Raw genomic sequence first — 20347 nt, 5'->3', positions numbered from 1 at the left:
ATTATTGTGACTTTTTTAGGGTTGTAGAACACTGATTTTAGATTCTCATACTCAGCAAACTTTCTGAACTCCTATAAAGGAGGGGCATCAGGTGATGGAGGGACTTTAAAATCTTTTATTTGACAAAAAAAAACCCTACTAAGGAGGTTTGGGATCCTTTGTGCCAATGAGTACACTCTAAACATGTTTTCATGTTAATACAGGATTAGATCAACAGTGGTTACAAATGATAAAAGCCACAAATACAGCACTGCTTATTTGCGTAAAAAAACCTCAGTGGATAATTCGAACAAGCCTTAGGTTATTCTGTTGATGATGGGAGTTTTACTATTAATGCAGTCTCTTTGTTTTGGTCTATGGGACTTTGTAAAGGGTTCTTTTTTTCTAGGCTTTTCTGTACATCAGAGCTGGGAATTCTTTTCTTTCTAGGACCTGCCTAAAAGCGAAGCTTTGTATGATTCTTTTTGTTTTCAACACATGCTACAGATCATTCAACTGGCATGCCCTTAATGAACGGTGATGGAACCCACAACCACCAGGCTGACGCTGAGCCAAAGCAGAATGGGCATGATGAGGGCGAGCAGACTGAAGATGGAAACGAGCAGGAGGTCATCGTTATCCAGGACACTGGTTTCACGGTCAAAATCCAAGTCCCTGGGCTGGAGATGTTTACGATCCAGGTAAGAAGGGTTTCTACAAAAAGGACCGCCTTGTCCACATAAGCAGCAAGTGCAGAGCTCTGCAACGTGTAGTATATCGGCATCCAAGTACCCAGAATTACTGGTACTGCAGCCAGATGAAACCCGTTTTAGCCAAGGACAGTGACCGAGTCAAATATGTGACCTTCAGACACTCACATTTCCTGTTTAGGATTCATTAAAGGGACACGGCAAGCCATCCTATGCAGTTTAGTGTATATATGATAGCTGAGTGGTCCCCTGTGAATGTTTTCTTTTCTTTTTCCTCCTTGCAAATGCATTAAGGGATCCTGCAAAAGCATTCCATGTGCATTTGCCTTCAGCTCCTTAGCTTGCAGGGCATGAGTTAAGAAAATACTTCCATTGGATTGAATTGGACTACTTTTGTGCCACTAATTGGTTGCTTTAAGCAGCCAGCGGTGATGCCACCTGGTGGGACGGTCAGGGTCTTATCTTTATATTAACAGGCTGTAGAATGCACCTTAATGTGCTTTAACATGTATTTTTTTCCATATTGTTAGAAAAACAATTCTAGTTTTTTGTGTTCTTGTTGCTCCACTGGGGCTTACTTTGGTCATTTGAATTCCAAGGAAGTTTAAACAGGAGTTGTCGCTCTGATAGCTACGTTTGTCTGGCGACTGAATAATCAGGGTTATTTCTGATAGATCCTAGATATTCTAGATTTTATTTTTTAAAAGTCAACAGTCAACAAAGGTGGGTCCCCTGACGAAGCCGGGCCATTCTCTGTGCAAAGTGCATTGCAGCAGTTCCTATGTACAGTTTGTAGAATAGGGACGTTATTCTGATAGCTACTATCATTCCATTCATTCGCTTTGTGTACAGCGATTATTAAGGTTTCTGTCCAGTGTGCTGGAAGCCCCTTAAATTCTACCCTAGCCTTATTTTCAGGAAGGCAGGCAGTAGTCGGTGAATAGGAACGCTTAGGATATATTGCACATTAGCATGAACTATGCAGTTCCATGAATTTGTCCTATTGGCCCAATTTTTAACTTTGTTTACCATTCATGAATTTTCCATATCCCTTATTTCCCTGATGTTTTAAAGAATTATTAAAGGTTAAGTTTCATGATTGTATATGTATTCATTTCCGTTTGTTTAGTGCTTCACTAGTTTAATTCAGTACCATTTACTAGGTAGCGTGTCTCTGTTGGAACCAGAAGCACAATAGGTAAAGGGTGATTGATCAAAGCAGATGAAGATCCCCCAAAAATCTATCTATTCATAGTCTGATGCCAGTTTTACTCTGTTTTGCCAGGTCTCCCCCCAGGAGATGGTCCAAGAGATTCACCAGGTTCTCATGGACAGGGAGGACACCTGCCATAGGACCTGTTTTTCCCTGCAACTGGATGGAAACGTTCTGGATAACTTTGCAGAGCTGAAAACTATAGAGGGCTTCCAAGAGGGCTCTGTGCTTAAGGTGGTTGAAGGTAAGATTTGAAGCATTTTCCCCTGGTATTTCCTGTCTTATTTTGTTATCACTTTAACCATTTTTTTTTTTTATTATCCCACAGAGCCATACACTGTGCGGGAGGCCAGAATTCATGTTCGTCATATACGTGACCTCTTAAAAAGCTTGGACCCCTCTGATGCCTTCAACGGTGTGGACTGCAACTCCCTGTCATTCTTGAGTGTCTTCACTGATGGGGATCTCGGAGGTATGAAGACACTGTTCTGTGTCTCTGTCAGAAGTGTTAATCACACATTCCTATACATGACCCCCTCCTATTGTGCTTTAGGTAGACCCGTTATATATAAACACATTTCATATTAACTAAGTCCCATTGGGTATAATTGTTTACTAGATGGAAAAAAGAAAAAGAAGGGAACAGAACTTGAGCAGATTGATTGCACCCCTCCTGAATATATTTTGCCCGGGAGCAAAGAGCGACCTCTGTGTCCACTTCAGCCCCAGAACAAAGACTGGAAGGTAATGTTCTGACCGCAAATGCAATATAAGTGATGATGTTATGTATTTTTAAAAGATAGAAAACATAAAAAAAAATTTTGAAGTGCATTTTCGTGTATGACCAATATGTTTGTTTATTTATTACAGCCTTTGCAGTGCTTAAAAGTTCTCACCATGAGTGGTTGGAATCCCCCTCCTGGCAACAGAAAAATGCACGGAGACCTGATGTATCTCTATGTAATCACCATGGAGGACAGACATGTCAGCATCACTGCTTCCACCAGAGGATTCTACCTCAATCAGTGAGTTTACCCAACGAATCAATGTAATGTTCCTGCCTTCATAAAAAAAAAAAAAAGTCTTAAAAAATTGTAGCAGACTTCAAGGCCAATGATCCAAAGCAGGGACACTTGAGGCAATTAAAAAGAAAGTTAAACTGCTTTTTAGAATATATTCAAAACTTATTTTCAATGCCAAGTGGGCTAATGATGGGGAAGAACACTTTGAATAATGTGATCTTCATCTGCATGTTCCTGCTACTCTTTATTTAGTATATAATTTGAGCATAGCACAGGGCTGAAAACTACACGAGCCCAAGTACCTCCTATAAACGGCTGTTTTGATCTTGTTGGGTTTCAGCCATGTAGAATAGGAACATCTCTGACCCACGCAAGTAAATCTGAGAATGGTAGCTAGATACGACATACCATGTCACATCATACTAAATATGTAACTGGTGCTACATATGTAACAAATGTATACAGTATATCACTCTTGGATTCACAGCCTCGTTTATTCTGACTGTCCGTATTCATGTTGCTTTTGCAGATCTACCGCTTATAACTTCAATCCCAAGCCCTCCAACCCGAGCTTCCTCAGCCACTCTCTGGTGGAACTGCTCAATCAGGTCAGCCCAACGTTCAAGAAGAATTTTGCTGCACTTCAGAAGAAAAGGTAACGCTTGGTTCCGATAATGTGCTGTCAAAGCTGATTTTATGTGTGTATCTTGATTCACAAGACTTGTTCATCTGTAAGACTTAAGTGCAAACAAGAAATATAAGAATTATTGAAGCGTATTAACCTTTAGAGAGTTGGACTGTGCCTTTCGTTCTGCATTTTTCATTCCATTGAAAATCGGTAAAAGAACTTTGAAATAAAGTGTATTTAATGCGATAAAACCTATTTTGCTACATTATACGTGTTGTAGGTGAGACGGCATGTGGAACTCCCATTCTGAACCTTTAACCATTCTCCCATTGTATAGGGAGCCAATTATGGATCTTGGAGAACAAGCATTGGTCAGTCTTGTATGTTTTAATGAGCCCATTAACTTGGATTCCAAAAATCTCAGTTTTCACTTTAAAAAAAAAAAAAAAAGTTTATTATAAAATAAGGCAAGTGATATCTGTAAGCAAGGGTAGATACAATGTAGTCACACCTTGGTTGGGCAAACCCTAGCTGTGAGTTATGGAACTTGAAGGTTAGCAACAGAGATCTACCCATTAGAAACATCTTCTATGATTCATCTATTATTTCTTTAGAAGTTGTACAGGACCCTGCACATAGGGGATTATTTTTCCATTCCTTGTGAATGCCAAGCAGACGGGTTATTATTAGTGCATCTAATGAAAGCATAGATCGTATTTTTGTACTCTGAGGGACCTGTTCACTTATCCACGAGTTTAGCTGAAACAAAAATTGGAAACAGTGCTAAGGACAGAATTGATTGACAATGTGACCTCAGGTTTCCACTAGACTTTTCTGTTGCTTGTAGTTTACAAAAAAGGGACTTTAGGATTTTCGGCGTGCCTCTTAACCTATGAGAGGCTGGGTTGGCCCTTGTGGATAGCGCAAGATGTGGCTACTGTCAGGTCAAGTGTGTTTAGTGAACAGACCCCAAATATGTATGGAAGAAAACAAGTTGGACAATAACCAGACCTATTATGCGCTATACAGTAAATAGGGAATGGTTGGGGCGATATAAATGAGTTTTATTGCTAAGCCTTATAAACAGTCTAATAATTACATTTTCCTTTGTATGTTATCCTAAATATTCAGTGTGAAATTTGATGGATTTCTTAATATTAGAAATCCTGTCGAGTAGGGGGAATACATACTATTGATTGCGAATATTATTGCCACCTGATATATTTAATTACACGACCCTGAACTAGCAGTTTTGTTATAGCACCAGAACCAGTCCTTTGGCTAAAACCTTCATAAAGCTCTTGATGTATTGAATAGGATTGTCATACAATTATTTAACAATCAGGTTGTCTGTAGCTCAATACACAATGATTTAGTTAATGATCTCTGGAACTTCTGAAGGCAACTCATTGATGACACATCCTTACTTTTAAACCTAGTTCACTGACTCATTAAGTAAGTGGAAGGAAGGTGTTTATCTGAACGTTGGCATAACCCCCTGCTTAGAACAAAATGGCATTTTTATCTAATTGCTTATAAAAATTACTAAAATAACAAGACACAAAAATTCTGACTTTTTGAGCTATGGCATTAATATACCAATCAGCCATAACATTATGACCACTGACACGTGAAGTGAATGACACTGATAATCTTGTTATCATGGCTCCTGTCAGTGGGGGGGATATATTAGGCAGCATTTTTTCCTCAAAGTTGATGTGTTAGAAGCAGGAAAAATGGGCATCTGAGCGACTTTAAGGGCCGAATTGTGATGTTTAGACGACTGGGTCAGAGCTTCTCCAGAACTGCAGCTCTTGTAAGGGTGTTCCTGGTCTGCAGCGGTCAGAACTGGTCATGGCTATGATGAGGCAGCAGCAGGCGGTGTAGATGGTGACACGGAACAATATGAGCGATAGGTGACGATGAGGAGGGAAATTGTGAATGCATGGGGCGGGGACTAGGTAATGATGAGGAGGGAGAAGTTGGGGATGCGCTGATGGATGTGGATAGTGACGAGGCTGGAGAAACTGGAATAGGAGAGTAAAGTGCAAATAAGGGAAAACATAGGAAAAGGAGGAAGGGGTGGGTATATAAAGACAGGCGATGGGGAGAAAAGTGCCTATAATAGTGTACACAGGCATGTACACTAGTATATAAATATCCACTTTACAGTAGAGCCCCCATAGCTCTGTTTGTGTGGCTATGATGTCTTGTTAATAATTGTGCTTATTTAGCATGTAAAATGTTTAATGATGTGGGTGCTGTTAGTGTTCGGAGGTGAATAACTTAGACTTGAGCCATTCAGACTGACTTTATCATACGTCCAAGTGCTATGTTTGGAGCCATTGAACCCAAAGGACTGGAACAGGGTTTTGATTCAGTAAACATGGTCCTATGTGAGAAATGAGCCTGCGGACATTGGGAACAAACATTGTTCAATAAATCCTTGCGCTGTGTATGGAAACGAGATGGACAAAGTTAATGGGAGCTGTGGCAAACATGTTTACTTTTTATGACAAAGATACCTTTACACAAAGTGAGCTAATGTGATCTGGATTGTGTCTTTAGAGTCCAGAGACATCCTTTTGAGTGGATCGCAACCCCGTTCCAGATATACAGCTGGACGGCACCCCAAGTTGAGCATGCAATGGATTGTGTGAGAGCAGAGGATGCCTACACATCCCGTCTGGGGTATGAGGAGCACATCCCAGGGCAGGTAATGATAAATACGTAGTGGAAGTCCTACAGCTGACCCATTAGATATGCTAATGCCTCAACACCCCACCCTTGCTTAGCAGGGATTCAGTAGCAAACTTTCTCTATTGATGTTGGACTCTGTCTTTGGGTTCTGGGAGTTGTAGCTCAGATACAGCCTGTAAGATTCTCCCTTTGCTCTTTTCTCAAAGTAATTTTTTTTTTTTTTACTTCAGCCTCGACGTGAGGTGTTGACTGAGAATCATTGCTTTTGCTCTCCGTTTAGTTCTTAAATGAATTTACTTATTAAATATGCCACACAACACCCTTGTAACCGCATTATTCTAATAATCTTTGGGAACTTTTAAAAACTTAAATATGATGTTTCACCTTTAAAATGTCATTCTAATTATTTTAGACCAGAGATTGGAATGAAGAGCTACAGACGACGAGGGAGTTGCCTCGTAAGAACTTACCGGAAAGACTTCTCCGTGAAAGAGCCATTTTCAAGGTATCATAGATGGAGATAAAACGTGCAGCTTTTGCTTCCCCCTATACTTGTGTGGCTGCCTTGTTACAAAACTTCTTGTGGTGTCTGGCGTTTTCTCTGTGTCTGGCAAGGAACAGACGCTGCTACAGACTGTCCTGCCCAAGACAAACAAGGATGCTCTACATTTTGGGGCCAAGCCTTTTTGACTATAGTTTTTTAACCTTCCTTAAAGGCACAGTCTAATATACAGGCTTCTCGCACTTGCAACATGAAAATGTAAAGGGACTGTACGGCTAGTATGAAAAAATCTAGTATGATAGTTTCAGATAAACTAATTTCATGTTTTAACCACATCCATTTTATCAATTTTAGATATACTTATTCTTAGTTTAACCAGACTTGTCTAACAATAATGTGGCACATGTGAACGTATTTCCTCACTCGGATATGTATTCGTAGGTGCACAGTGACTTCACAGCAGCTGCTACCAGAGGTGCTATGGCAGTCATAGACGGCAACGTCATGGCTATTAACCCCAGTGAGGAAACCAAGATGCAGATGTTTATCTGGAACAATATCTTCTTCAGCTTGGGTTTTGATGTCCGGGATCACTACAAGGATTTTGGAGGCGATAGTGCTGCTTATGTATCCCCCACAAACGACCTCAATGGAGTACGGACATACAATGCAGTAGATGTTGACGGTCTGTACACCTTGGGAACGGTGGTGGTGGATTATCGAGGCTACAGGGTCACTGCTCAGTCTATCATCCCTGGAATATTAGAGCGTGAACAGGAACAAAGTGTCATTTATGGCTCAATAGACTTTGGTAAGACTGTGGTCTCCCACCCAAAGTACCTGGAGCTACTAGAGAAAACAAGTCGGCCACTCAAGATTCAAAAACACAAAGTCCTAAATGACAAGGATGAGGAAGTGGAGCTGTGCTCCTCGGTGGAATGCAAGGGTATCATTGGCAATGACGGGCGCCATTATATTCTGGACCTGCTCCGTACTTTCCCTCCTGATCTCAACTTCCTACCTATTGAAGGTGAGGAGATGCCAGAGGAATGTCAGAAAATGGGATTTCCCAAAGAGCACAGGCACAAGCTGTGCTGTTTACGTCAGGAGCTGGTGGACGCATTTGTGGAACACAGGTATGTTTTGGCATATTTTTTGTGAGCTCCTCCTAAGAACTGGAATGTTTTTAATCGTTGCACTTTAATTTAGGTGTCTTTATGTGCTACACTTTCGATTGATTATAAGATATATACCCTTATAATTAAGGTTATATGCATTTTGAATATTCTTGTATTTTTTTTCTTCATACTTAATAATTATGATTACAGCCCTATTATGCAATAAAAATTTAAGATGTTATATATAATTTATTTTTTTGACCTTTTGTGTGTGTGTGGTTTTTAAAATTTTATTTATACTTTAGATCAAAAGATCGGAGTTAGGCAGTATGAAGAATAACATGACCCCGTTCTGCAGGGCTTTTTTTTTTTTTTTTTTTTTTTTTTGGGATGTTTCCCAAATAGTCCTGTGTTCGCTAAACTGGACAGGACACCATAAATGCCACAAATAATGCAACTCTATAGCTAATCTCCAAGTGGCCTAATAGTTAAATTACTTTTGACTTTGCTCCGCGCTTGCACAAATGTGGCTGCTTCCTAAAATGGGAACTGGAAACCAGTACCAGAATTTGAAGTGTTTGTTCATTTACTTGCTGGCAGAAGTTAGCTGTGCCTTTGTGCAAAATCATCTGCAAATCCACAAAATCATCTGAAAAAAACAAAATCTCTGCAGTGTGCGAGTAAAAGCATGCATTGCAATCAGAAAAGCGACAACTATCGCAAGTGGCGGAAAGCACGCAAGTCCCAATTAAATTATCCTTTTTTTCCCCAGACTACAGATGGATCCAGTGGATCTCTTGTCTTGGGTCACCTGTAATCTCTGCATGTTTCCCTGCCAGATATTTTGAGGGGCTCACCAACGTTTGCTGTAGAAATGACACCGTGTTCTGCCATTCTTTCCCAGGTACCTCCTGTTTATGAAAATGGCTGCCATGCAGCTGATGCAACAGAAGTCCTCCATACAGGAGGCCACCAATGCCCTGGAAAACGGTGCCTCCCCGACTGATGGTAAAAATGAATTGCCAGAAGCTAGCCAGTCTGATGATCAGAAAGACAATGTAGACGCGGAGTCCAAGCTCAAAGAACTGGAGGAGAGCATGGAAGCCCACAATGAAACAGGTATTTGGCATATGTGCAATTGGTCTTGTGTAATTGAAATGTGTGCTAAATATGTACTGTAAACTTTTTGATGTTTCTATTTAAAAAAAAAAAAAACAAACATTTTCTAATTGTCTTTCTGTGAAATTTTCACCGGGGACATAGAATTCTCTAAGTTGCTGTTTTGCCAAACCTGTCTAGAATACTGTAATGGGAACCAGGGGGTCAAGCGGGACACCCCTGACTGCTAGTTGTGGTGCTCCTCCGGAGAAAAAGCCCCCCAAAGAACCATACCACCATACCAGGGTGCAGACAACATACAACACCGGACTAATCTAATACATACAACAATGGCGAATACACAACAGAGGGACTAGGGAAGTCACACTTAAGTGTAGACTAGGCAGTCATTCTTATTAAACACAGAAATAGAAACGAGGGTAAAAACTCCCCAAGACATAATGCCGCCTGGGGCGATGTTTAAAATGTCGCCCCCCCCCGGACGCCAGGGGTCATTATCTACCCTACCCCCCTTTGTACTGCACTTACCTTCCAGCAGTCCTGCGGCGAGTCTCCCTGCTCTGCAACGGTGCCCACTGCTTAGTGCCGGAAATGACGTCATATTCCGGCGCTCAGCATTACAAGCAGAGACCGAGCTAGAGGGCTCGCAGAGGAGAGAGAAGGGCGCCGAACGGTTAGGGAAAACTTGATAAGCGAAAATCACTCGCCGCCCCTCTCTCTCCTCCGCTTAAAAAAAAAAATTAAAAAAATAAATAATTGCAATTCCCCCACTTTGCTCCATGGTAGGGCCGGCCCTGCAGGTTCATCACCAGACCATAAGCCAATGCCAGGGATAACGTTCATACATTTGAGAAGCTTGATCATAAAATATGACCTGCATTGCACACAGTTATATGTATAAAATTATGCTTTTGAATAAAAGAGGACCTGTAAGACTTGCAATTTTGGAAATAAATGTTCCTGTTAGTGCTTTGTTAAATCCCTGTAAGTATTTAAACGTTTCCATCACATCTCTCCTCTCTCTTTCCTCCAAGCTATACATATTGAGACCCCATAGCCTATTTTCTTATACCTCAGACGTTTTAGTAGCCCTTTTCTGAACGTTCTCCAGAATATCTCCTGGAGATGGAGTCTAATGCCTCTCGTTATACAACACAGCAACTCTGTATGCTTTTCTGATGTATTCTTATGTTAAAGTCCTCAGAAATAATTTCTCATGAGTCTCCCAGTGTTATATTCTTTCCTGGTTATTTTCATCTCAAATGCATTATTTCACATTTATCAACATTAAACTGCAGCTGCCACACTCTTGACCATTCTTCTAATTTACTTAGATCATTAGCCATTGTCTTTTTCTATCTGAAATGTCTACCCTGTTTATAGATCTTTTGTTTCATCTGCCAAAGGGACGTACCTTTTGAGACCTACAGAATTCAAAGGATATCATCCAAACCATAAACCTACTTCTAATATATAGCCATTTTTTTGTTATTTTGATTGATTCACTTAGTCTTACCAAACACATATATGGACTTACCCGATTTTTATTTTCTTGTTTTTGCTTTCAGTTGATGCCAAAAGCAGAGAGGTGATTCGAAAAGCCTGTCAGGCTGTTGGCTCCATTAGTGACACATCCTTTGACATCCGCTTCAACCCAGACATTTTCTCGCCAGGTACTGAACTATTAAGCCCTACGTTATTGTTAACAGCGTGAAAAATGTGGACCCCTAATCACAATAAGCTGGATTTAAGCATAGGTTGGAACCGAGGAGGAACAAAGCAACTTCTCCAAGGACACACGGATAGCTGACACATTACATTTAGCCAGTGTTCATGAGAGATAACATGTTTAAGTGGATCAATTTAGTCTGACCTCCAAGTTTACTCCAGTAGAGAATGAATTGTTGCAACAATGGTCCCTGACACTGAAGGTCAATGTCAGTGAAGGTTGTTTATTGTCTTCTTCAGGCCAGGGCTTTTTTCCTTCATACTTTGATGTAGCTGTCTCCATAGAGCAATAAGTATGACGATAATGAACAGGCATTCTATTTTATTCTGTGGTTTTAAGGCTGGAATACTCTAGATCTTTACATTCTATTGCAGATTTTTCAGATGTCGGTCCAGATTATTGAATGTGGCATTTGTTGTATGTCTTCTCGTGTTCATGGTACCTGCCTCTTCTGTGCCTGTTTTTGAGTCTATTGACCAATTTGTTTTTGTTTAAAAAACTGTTTAAAAATACTGGTTGAAAAAAAAAAAAAAAAACTGGTTGAAAACATTGTAATCCTTTCTTCCCATTTGTAAATCCAAAGTTTGTAACCGGCTCTAAAATCCAGTGATATTTTTTTTTCTCGTAGTATTGGTTTTACACCATGTTCAATGATATCACCATCTTTTTGTGTTTTTAAACTCCGTCTTTTAATACTTTGACAACAGGTGTGCGTTTCCCAGAATCAAGTCAACAAGAAACCCAGGTCCAGAAGCAGTTGCTAAAGGATGCTGCAGCTTTTGTCTTAACCTGTCAGATACCATGTTTGGTGAGTTAGGGCCATGTTTTAACACACATTCTTGTCGCTCCATATACTTTGTCAATCCAGCGCTAAGCTTTTGTATTAATGTACTCTCTTCGGCTTCAGACAGAGGTTAATTGGGTTTGGAGACCTAAAGCAAGGATGCTGCTTACCAGCTACATCGTGTATTGTTTCAGAGACACATTTTAAGAAGCTCATTCCCTAAACAATCTCATGTTGGGAGTAGGGATTCTAAAATTTAACCCTCCAACATGTGGTCCACCAGCAATTCTTTACACTGCACCCTCCCACCAGCAGTCTGAAGTTGGGTCCATGTTTGACCCCTAATGTGGTGATTTGTAAAGAAGCACCCCCAAACAGACTAGAATAACGCTTCCTGACAGGCACGTTTTAGGGCTTCTGTAACTCGCTGACTGGTCCCCTGTTAACCTATTCAGTGTAGATGTTAAATTTGCAGTAAATATTGCTAGAATAACATACCTGCCAAGTGTGTCTAGGACCCGACTCTCACCCCTTCCTCCCCCTTTATACTCCTTTGGCCAGTTTTAAATGTTATGAAGTACGTAATGCTAGGTGCGATAACTATATTATTACTCTCCTTGCAGTATCGTTGGAGTTGGGGAATGTGTACTTTTTGTCTTGCTGCATTATAACCTTAAAAAATGATGGCTCTTTACAGATTAAGGATTGTCTTGACCACAATGTTGTTCCCATGGATGGCGCCACCTTAGCTGAAGCCATGCACCAGAGAGGGATCAATATGCGGTATTTGGGGAAAGTCCTTGATGTTGTCAACAAATTTCCTGTTCCGTCTCAGCTAGATCATGTCCATGTGAGTAACCCATAGTAATGTAAACAAGCGATGCTTGTTGATATTCGTATTCTGTGCCGATGAGATCTTAGAAAATCAGAATTGCTCCAATATCAATGTATAAAATGACAGTCTTATACAAACAAGGGAGCCCATGTAACGATGGGGTAGGAATTGAAATATGGCATATCTTGTGTCCCTACCTTAATGAGCATTGAAAACTATATGTTTTGAACTCGGAGCAGGTTTATTTTTAGGCATGGCTTATATTCGCGTGCGTGTATTATGTTGTCAGATATAGATGGAGCATAGATGATGCATATTTACCATAATATTATTATATTATACTGAATTTTCCACTGAGCACAAGCTTAAATGTTTCTTTCCCTCGTAGAAAATTTTAATTAGTGAGCTGATTACCCGATCTGCAAAGCACATCTTTAAGACATATCTACAGGTAAGATAACACTTTGTGGATTTCCTGCTGCGCTTTCTATAGAACTGACATAATGCTGGAGTTCTAATACAGGACAGTTCTGTAAGTTTACTTCCCAGCACTGTGTGATGATTCTTCTGTCAAGACCATAACAGAGTGTAATATCGTGTTGAATGATAAAGCCCTCTAGTTTTTACCCTTTAATTTTAATGAGGCAAACCTCTCTTATTGGCACCTATAACTATATTTTATATTCTATTAGCCCACCATAAATCACCCTATACAGATACTATGGCCATAAATGTATGTAAAACGTATATTTATGTCTTTACAGCTGCTACTTGTTTTCTAATTATAGAATAGAAATCACGTGCTTACATGCTTTACTGGACTCACAGAAAACTGCTGTTACAATTGTATTAATACATGTCAGTTATTACATTTACAAAATTAAATTTTTATATGTGCTAGATCCTCTCATTATACCAACTCGAGGATGTTTCAAGCACGTTGATAAATGTACTACTCTCAGTAGTGGAGTATATTGTCCTTTGTGCTAAAAAGGGCACCCCACAAAGCAGGCAGTTTCTCTATAGTCTCAGAGACGCGTTCCCTAGCGCACTTGCCACACACTCCAGACAGGAAGTCCCCAAGGGACAAACCATTAGTAGCAGTGGAAGGTGGAATCCATTGATGGGTCATTGGAACACTACAGGGACCCCTGAGTCCTAGACAGCTGCCGTCTGATACAGATGGCCTTTGCAGTTAAGCAATCCCTGAAAGAAATATGAATTGAGCAGACCTTTTTTTTTTTTTTTTTTTTTTTTTTTTTCTTTTAATTAAATTCGCTATTAAAATATATATATTTTTAATTGGCCATATGAGCTATTTTGGTATATGGAAATTAAGGGTTTGTTTAAAATGGTTTATGGTTTGTAAGCATGGGGTGAGCAGAATAGAGAACAGACAACTAATAGAATAAACAACTAATTTTAAACATATTTTAGCTTCCTTTCAGTGAAGCAGTCCTGTACAAATATCTTAAACAATACGCTGGTTGAATAAAACTACAACCTATTGGTGGTCCTAATAAATATAGTATGTTTTAATTCCATGAAAAAGATTGTTCTTTAAACTTATACGTATAATGATAGATTATTTTGGTGACTCTTGTCTATGTTTATGGATGAAAAGTGAAGCATTTAACAAGATGCTCACCTAATAATTTACGGCTAAGGTCATTCCCGCCTTGTGTTTTCTGGTTACGCCCAACTCTTTGCCGAAGGGCAACTTGTGTGACATAACTTTTTACTTTTGTCTCTGTGCACAGGGAGTGGAGCTGTCTGGCTTATCTGCTGCCATCAGCCATTTCTTGAACTGCTTCCTCAGCTCCTTTCCTAATTCAGTCGCTCACCTACCTGCTGACGAGCTGGTCTCCAAGAAAAAGAACAAGAAACGCAAGAACCGGAACCTCAGCAGTGCCGACAACACCACGTGGGCGAGTGTCACTCCTCAGGAGCTGTGGAAAAACATCTGCTCAGAAGCAAAAGCTTACTATGATTACACTGTGGAATGGTGGGTCATAGACCTTTTATTTTAACCCTCACTCATGCAAGTTGTCCTTTTGGTTTTTAAGTATTGAGCCTGGTATATTTAAATAAGATACGACCCTCCATCTTACAAAATAGTATAGAAATTTTGGCCTCCAGTAAGTGCTAGCTGAACTTTTATCACACGGGAAAATGTAGGACGCTTGAGCTAGTTACATGAACACAAGCTTGGAGCAGGAGCAAATCCTAAAATTGTTTCTCTTCCGTCAGTGAAAATGTGGACCAGGCTGTGGAGACCTATAACCTGCAGAAAATCAGTCTTCTCCGAGAAATATGCGCTAAAGTCGGAATTCAGGTAAGAGATGACTAGCCGTACTGTGTTTTCACATATGCCGTATTTGCTCAATTATTAGAAGACCCTGATTATAAGACGACCCCCCAAAATGTCACGCCGGCAGCAGCAGAGGTTGTCTGTGCGCATCCTGCAAACGTTCACCGGCTGTGGGATATGCATAGACAACCTCTGCTGCTGCCGGCACTTCCGCGGTGACTTCTATGGTGGAGCACCGAAAGGTCGTGATGCCGGTGCTCCGTCATAGAATTGCAGGCAGCAGTGGAGAATGTCAGCTCGCATCGCACAGACCTTCACTGGCTGCCAGAGAGAATGATCCGGGTCCCCTGCAGCACTGCGAGGGATCTGAATCTTAAGTCTTGTAGTCAGACCTCTATTTGATTAGAAGACAACCTTGTTTTTTGCTCTGGAAAAAACCTTGTCTTATAATCGAGCAAATACGGTATATAGAATGCATACTATACAACAGCTACACTTAATAATGCATGATTTTTTATTTTTGTTACTTAGATACTGCTCAAAGAGTATAATTTTGACAGCAAACATAAGCCAACCTTCACTGAAGAGGACATATTGAATATTTTCCCTGTGGTGAAACATGTCAACCCCAAAGCCTCTGACGCTTTCCATTTCTTCCAAAGTGGGCAGGCTAAAGTACAACAGGGTGAGTAGGAGAAGCTCCGTGAACTGCTTCCTCCGAATGGTGAAATCTTTCTGTTGTACATGGCTGCTTCTAAATGAGATCATAAAGGTCATAATTAATGCTGCAGCTTGCAAAATGAGGATGATATACTCCATGTGTAAAGGCATTTCTTAAAATTACCTTTAAATATTTGCATCATGATCTCTTGATGGTTGTAAATTTAAATGACCGTTTCTTGCCTCTTTTTGTAGGTTTCCTGAAGGAAGGATGTGAATTAATAAATGAAGCCTTAAATTTGTTTAACAATGTATATGGTGCCATGCATGTGGAGATCTGTGCCTGTCTGCGGCTGCTCGCCCGGCTCAACTATATCATGGGTGACTATTCTGAGGTAAACCGGCAGTCGTTTTGTCTACAATCAGATGGGCTTTACAGGATGGGCCTTATGTGGTGTTCTTCTGTTGGGTCAGAGGGGATTTTATAGGGATTAAGGGTCACAATTTGATCATTATGCATTGAAAAATTTTCAGTTCGTTGTGATGTAATTCATGCTGGATTCACATGTGGCTTCTAGATAATAAATAAGGTAATAAACATTTGTTTCTTTTCAAGGCCTTAAGTAATCAGCAGAAAGCCGTACTAATGAGCGAGAGGATACTGAGTATCGAGCATCCTAGTACCATCCAGGAATATGTAAGTATGAACACGAGCTGAGGACCAGATAACAGTGCACTCTCCTCTATCTTCCTCTTATTTTATGGGATCAAAACTCCCATCATACTTAGCTGAAAGCAGCGGACAGAAATGTTATTACAGCTTGAGGGGCTGCTGTTTGCTGTAAATCTAGAGTGTAAGCTTGAGAGAGCCGGCCACCCTTTACATCTTGTATCGGTTTGTCTTAGTCTGTCACTTTGAATGTATGGACTGTAAGAAGCACTGCGTACATTGTTGGCACTTTCTAAATTAGTAATAGTAATGTTGTTAATCTTGCTTTTTTTCTTGGTTTCTCAAAAATACAAACCTTGGCAGTTAATGATCTGTGTTTTTGTTGTGTTTTTGAAGATGCATCTCGCGTTGTACTGTTTTGCAAACAATCAGCTTTCCACGGCACTAAACCTGCTGTACCGTGCCCGCTATCTCATGCTGATGGTGTTTGGGGAGGGCCACCCGGAAATGGCTCTGTTAGATGTAAGTATACCTTTCCTTGTTCTGTATAAATATGCTTTCCTACCCAGTGTCCCTTTTAAAGGAGGGATAAGAACATTGAAGTGTTTAAATTATTTTTTATATAATGAAATCCATGCTAATTCAGTACACCCTTCTATGCGTTGTTGTGTCCTGGCCTTGGGTAGCATGACCAGGGGAGATGACCTTTGTCCCTCACTACCAGGGGAATATTACCCAGCTGGGTAATCGGGCTCCACAAGGCGCTGCCCCTGAATGAGCCGGTTAGGCCAGCTTGTATCTGGCACGTTTACACTACAGAGGCCTGTGGATGTGAATTGCTGTTTTGTTGCCGGATCCTTGCAATATACCATCATATTTACCATTTCTTCTACTATGGACAAACCGCTCACTGGCCACTTATCATGTGTTCTGTCTTCTTCTTCTCCTTAGAGCAATATCGGTTTGGTGCTTCATGGAGTCATGGAATATGACCTCTCCCTGCGCTTTCTAGAAAACGCACTTGCCGTCAACTCCAAGTGTCACGGAAACAAGTCTCTGAAGGTTGCACTCAGGTAAATCCAACAGAAATTGTATAAAGACCTAGATTCCCCATTGAGGGTTCTGTAATAGCAAGATAACACTCCTGAAATAAGTTAGGAGTAATAATTATTTGTTATCCTAGTTTAAGGATTTAAACTTAGGATAACCCACTTAGTTCCAAAGGTGTGCTCCACAAAACATTACACATACTACTTGTATAGCACTGCATATTAAAATTAGGTTATTTGGGGAGAAATTACTTATTTTCTTCAGACAGGCATTATTTATTCTAAAAATGTGCATTAATAGGGGTGGGGATTTTGTGGCGTTGGCCATAGTGCTGGAATATTCTGTTTAAAAGACAGTTTCTGTTTCGGAATTAATTGAGCAAGCTTTTTTGTTCTTCAGCCACCATCTTGTAGCCAGAGTATATGAAACTAAAGGAGAGTTCCGCTCGGCCTTGCAACATGAGAAAGAAGGGTACACGATATATAAAAACCAGGTGCGTTGTTCTACTTCATTACTACTTCATTTCCATGTCAGAAGCTGACAATTGTTACTCTCTATTTCTTGGCACTTGATAGAAGAAGCTATTCAGAAGCTTTGGTATATCATTCGACAAAAATAGACTTGGGTTCTGTTCCATTCTTTATTCTATAAAACATTTCCAAAGTCTCTTCTGCAAACTTATATGTGCGTTCTACTTGTGAGACGTTTGGAAATAGGAATTTTGCTTCTTGAGTGAAAAGAGGAATGGTGCTCTTAATGCTGTCTTTAGTTTATTAACATTGGGTGGAATGTTTTAGATTGTTATACATGGCAGTATATTACAGTGTGTGTATTTCTCTTGGATTACATATAGCTTGGGGAGCAACATGAGAAGACCAAAGAGAGCTCAGACTACTTAAAGTACTTGACACAGCAGGCCGTAGCACTGCAGCGCACAATGAATGAGATTTACAAGAACGGATCCAACGCCAATATAATGCCACTGAAGGTAAGTGCTTTACTGCTGCTTGATTAAAGTAGGCCTGCTAAACCTCACAAACAAAACGTTTATTGTAGGGATCCTTTCGAATAGCATTGATGGCGATGATTTAACATTTCTTCTCTTAGCAGCTCTAATAATACAATAAAGTGATTTGACCTTGGTTCTGCTTCAGCTGATAAACATTCGAAGGGCAGGTTTGACTAATGTGGTAATTCAGTTGGGTCTTTGGGGATTTTTTTTAGGCAGAATGAAGAAGAAATGAGAGTAACTTTCATTGTATACCTGTTTTGTTTTTCAGTTCACAGCTCCCAGCATGGCAAGTGTTTTGGAACAACTCAATATTATAAATGGGATCCTATTCATCCCACTCAGGTGACTATTGTATAACTGGTGCTTTGAGTGTTTAATTTTTTGTTGTGCAATGACACATATACACACATACTTACCATTATCTGGCAATAACACAAAAGATGTGTGTGTCATGTGACCATACTTACCAGTCCTAGTGAGCCACAAGTTCTCGTTATCAGCAACTTTACTGGGAACATGTGTATGTGAGTGTCTTGTGCATGTGTGTAAACATGTGAATGTCTGTTTTACCCTTTAATATTTAATGTAGCCAGTTTAGATCAGGTCATCTGCTAAGCTTTATTCTCTCACTGAATACCAAAAAACGTATGGATGAGGGTTAGAAGCACTGCTTCAGCTCTCGCTCATCAGCTTTTTGACAGTCCATTGAACTCAAACTCAAAATCCCACACCTCACTATAGAACTGTCAGACAAAATTTTAAAAAAATTGTAATATGAAGAATGAGTATAATTTTTTTGACTCTCTAGCCCGGAGGTGCTTAATTGCAGTCCCCAAACAGTACAGTTTTGGAATACCCCAGCTTGAAAACAAGCATCTCAATTAAATATTCATTAAGCTACTTGTTTTCTGGCATGTATACACATACAGTTATGTTGCTTCTTACTCCTCTAGCCCAAAAGACCTGGAAGATCTGAAAGCAGAGGTTAAGCGTCGCCAGCAGCTCCAGGAAGCCATCAAGAGTGCTGACAACCAAGAGGATAAAGCTCAAGAAACTGAAGAGCCACAGATGGTAGCCAGTAGCACGACAACAAATGAGGCTTCTGAAACGCAAACCTCTGCTTAGTTCCCCTCTGTTCTCTCTTCTTCATTCTTACAAAAAATAAATTAATTAAAAAAAAAATAAAAAAAAAAGCAAAAGAAAAATCCCACAAATCTTAAGAACTTTCAGCCTCAATGAATGGGTTTCTTTATTGATATTATTGCACAGGTATAATTGCCAGTTACTTACCATGCAAAGAACTAATGAATAAACCATCAATGTATACTCCACAAACCTGAGTCTTCTGCACTGAGGCACCTCCGTCCCCAAGCAGTTGCATATGCAGGAAAAGCAGGGGCCTAACCCTACCCCAAAATTATGACGTGTGTGTTTTGCATGTGTTTGATGGAAAATCCCATTCTCCTTTTTGGGTCTGTGCATTGTAGGGAATGATCAGAATGCGCTGCCTAGATACGACTGAACATTTCTCAGGTCATGTGGACTCTTTCATGGTAAAATGTTGACCTAGGGTGTGAGAATCCCAAGCCAGATCCCAGCTGCATCAATGTGAGCCAAATGATGCAACCAATCAGCCCTACAATAAGCCATACACAGAATGAGATTGAACTCTTAATATTCCATACCATGTTTGGGTGAAAAGTTTCATGGATCATGTACTGTTTGTGGCACATATAGTTCTTATAACTTAGGGGACTATACATGGCAAACATCTGTTTCTGTCAAGTTTTTTTAATTCCATGTGTAGTTTCATTTTTTTATATATTCTTTTTCTTTCGTTTGCCTGTATTTTGTATGATGTTTCAGTGACACTTGTGATGTATGTCTGCATCCCTTTCTGATTTTCTAGAGTGACAGTATCTTTTCGTGATATCCAAAGAATATTATGAGACTCCTGCTGTTTATCTGAACTGCAAACTTTAGTGCCTGAATGTATAAAGAAGCCAAGGTCACAACAAAAATTTGGTGAAGAGGCCAAGGCTTTGATAAGATGTCACCCCTTAACATCATAAAGACATATTTAGTCTTCTCAACGATAAGGCTATGTGTTACAAATACACTTACTTTTTTTGTGTCTGCATACTCCCGAGATTTCCCTAGTGTTTCAAGGCAGTACAGGAACACTCATCATATTGCCATTATTTCAGATATCATGGCAGGTCTACAGCTTGTAGATGTTCCTCTTATAACCCATTGGCCAAACCAGATGTACCCGGTGTTATAAAGAAGAAAAAAAAAATTACTA

General features: G+C 40.0%; 1 protein-coding gene across 1 annotated transcript in view; it reads left to right on the top strand.

Annotated features, from left to right (window-relative positions):
- Positions 1–19209, top strand: part of CLUH (clustered mitochondria homolog) — a 31050-nt gene extending 11841 nt beyond the window's left edge. The window contains exons 2-26 of the mRNA XM_053457166.1: positions 487–680; positions 1975–2146; positions 2231–2374; positions 2522–2646; positions 2773–2927; positions 3454–3579; positions 6121–6268; positions 6665–6757; positions 7196–7890; positions 8777–8991; positions 10560–10664; positions 11428–11528; positions 12202–12354; positions 12728–12790; positions 14100–14344; positions 14590–14674; positions 15182–15335; positions 15566–15705; positions 15927–16007; positions 16377–16502; positions 16932–17053; positions 17430–17523; positions 17884–18018; positions 18311–18384; positions 18996–19209. Of these exons, the coding sequence (XP_053313141.1) occupies positions 487–680; positions 1975–2146; positions 2231–2374; positions 2522–2646; positions 2773–2927; positions 3454–3579; positions 6121–6268; positions 6665–6757; positions 7196–7890; positions 8777–8991; positions 10560–10664; positions 11428–11528; positions 12202–12354; positions 12728–12790; positions 14100–14344; positions 14590–14674; positions 15182–15335; positions 15566–15705; positions 15927–16007; positions 16377–16502; positions 16932–17053; positions 17430–17523; positions 17884–18018; positions 18311–18384; positions 18996–19167 (3917 nt within the window). The 3' untranslated portion in view covers positions 19168–19209. The remainder of the gene's footprint in view (positions 1–486; positions 681–1974; positions 2147–2230; positions 2375–2521; positions 2647–2772; positions 2928–3453; positions 3580–6120; positions 6269–6664; positions 6758–7195; positions 7891–8776; positions 8992–10559; positions 10665–11427; positions 11529–12201; positions 12355–12727; positions 12791–14099; positions 14345–14589; positions 14675–15181; positions 15336–15565; positions 15706–15926; positions 16008–16376; positions 16503–16931; positions 17054–17429; positions 17524–17883; positions 18019–18310; positions 18385–18995) is intronic.
- Positions 19210–20347: the final 1138 nt, after the last annotated feature.

The sequence above is a fragment of the Spea bombifrons genome, chromosome 2, assembly GCF_027358695.1.
Source record: "Spea bombifrons isolate aSpeBom1 chromosome 2, aSpeBom1.2.pri, whole genome shotgun sequence".
Lineage (NCBI taxonomy): Eukaryota > Metazoa > Chordata > Amphibia > Anura > Pelobatidae > Spea > Spea bombifrons.
This window is presented reverse-complemented; position numbering and strand designations above follow the sequence as displayed.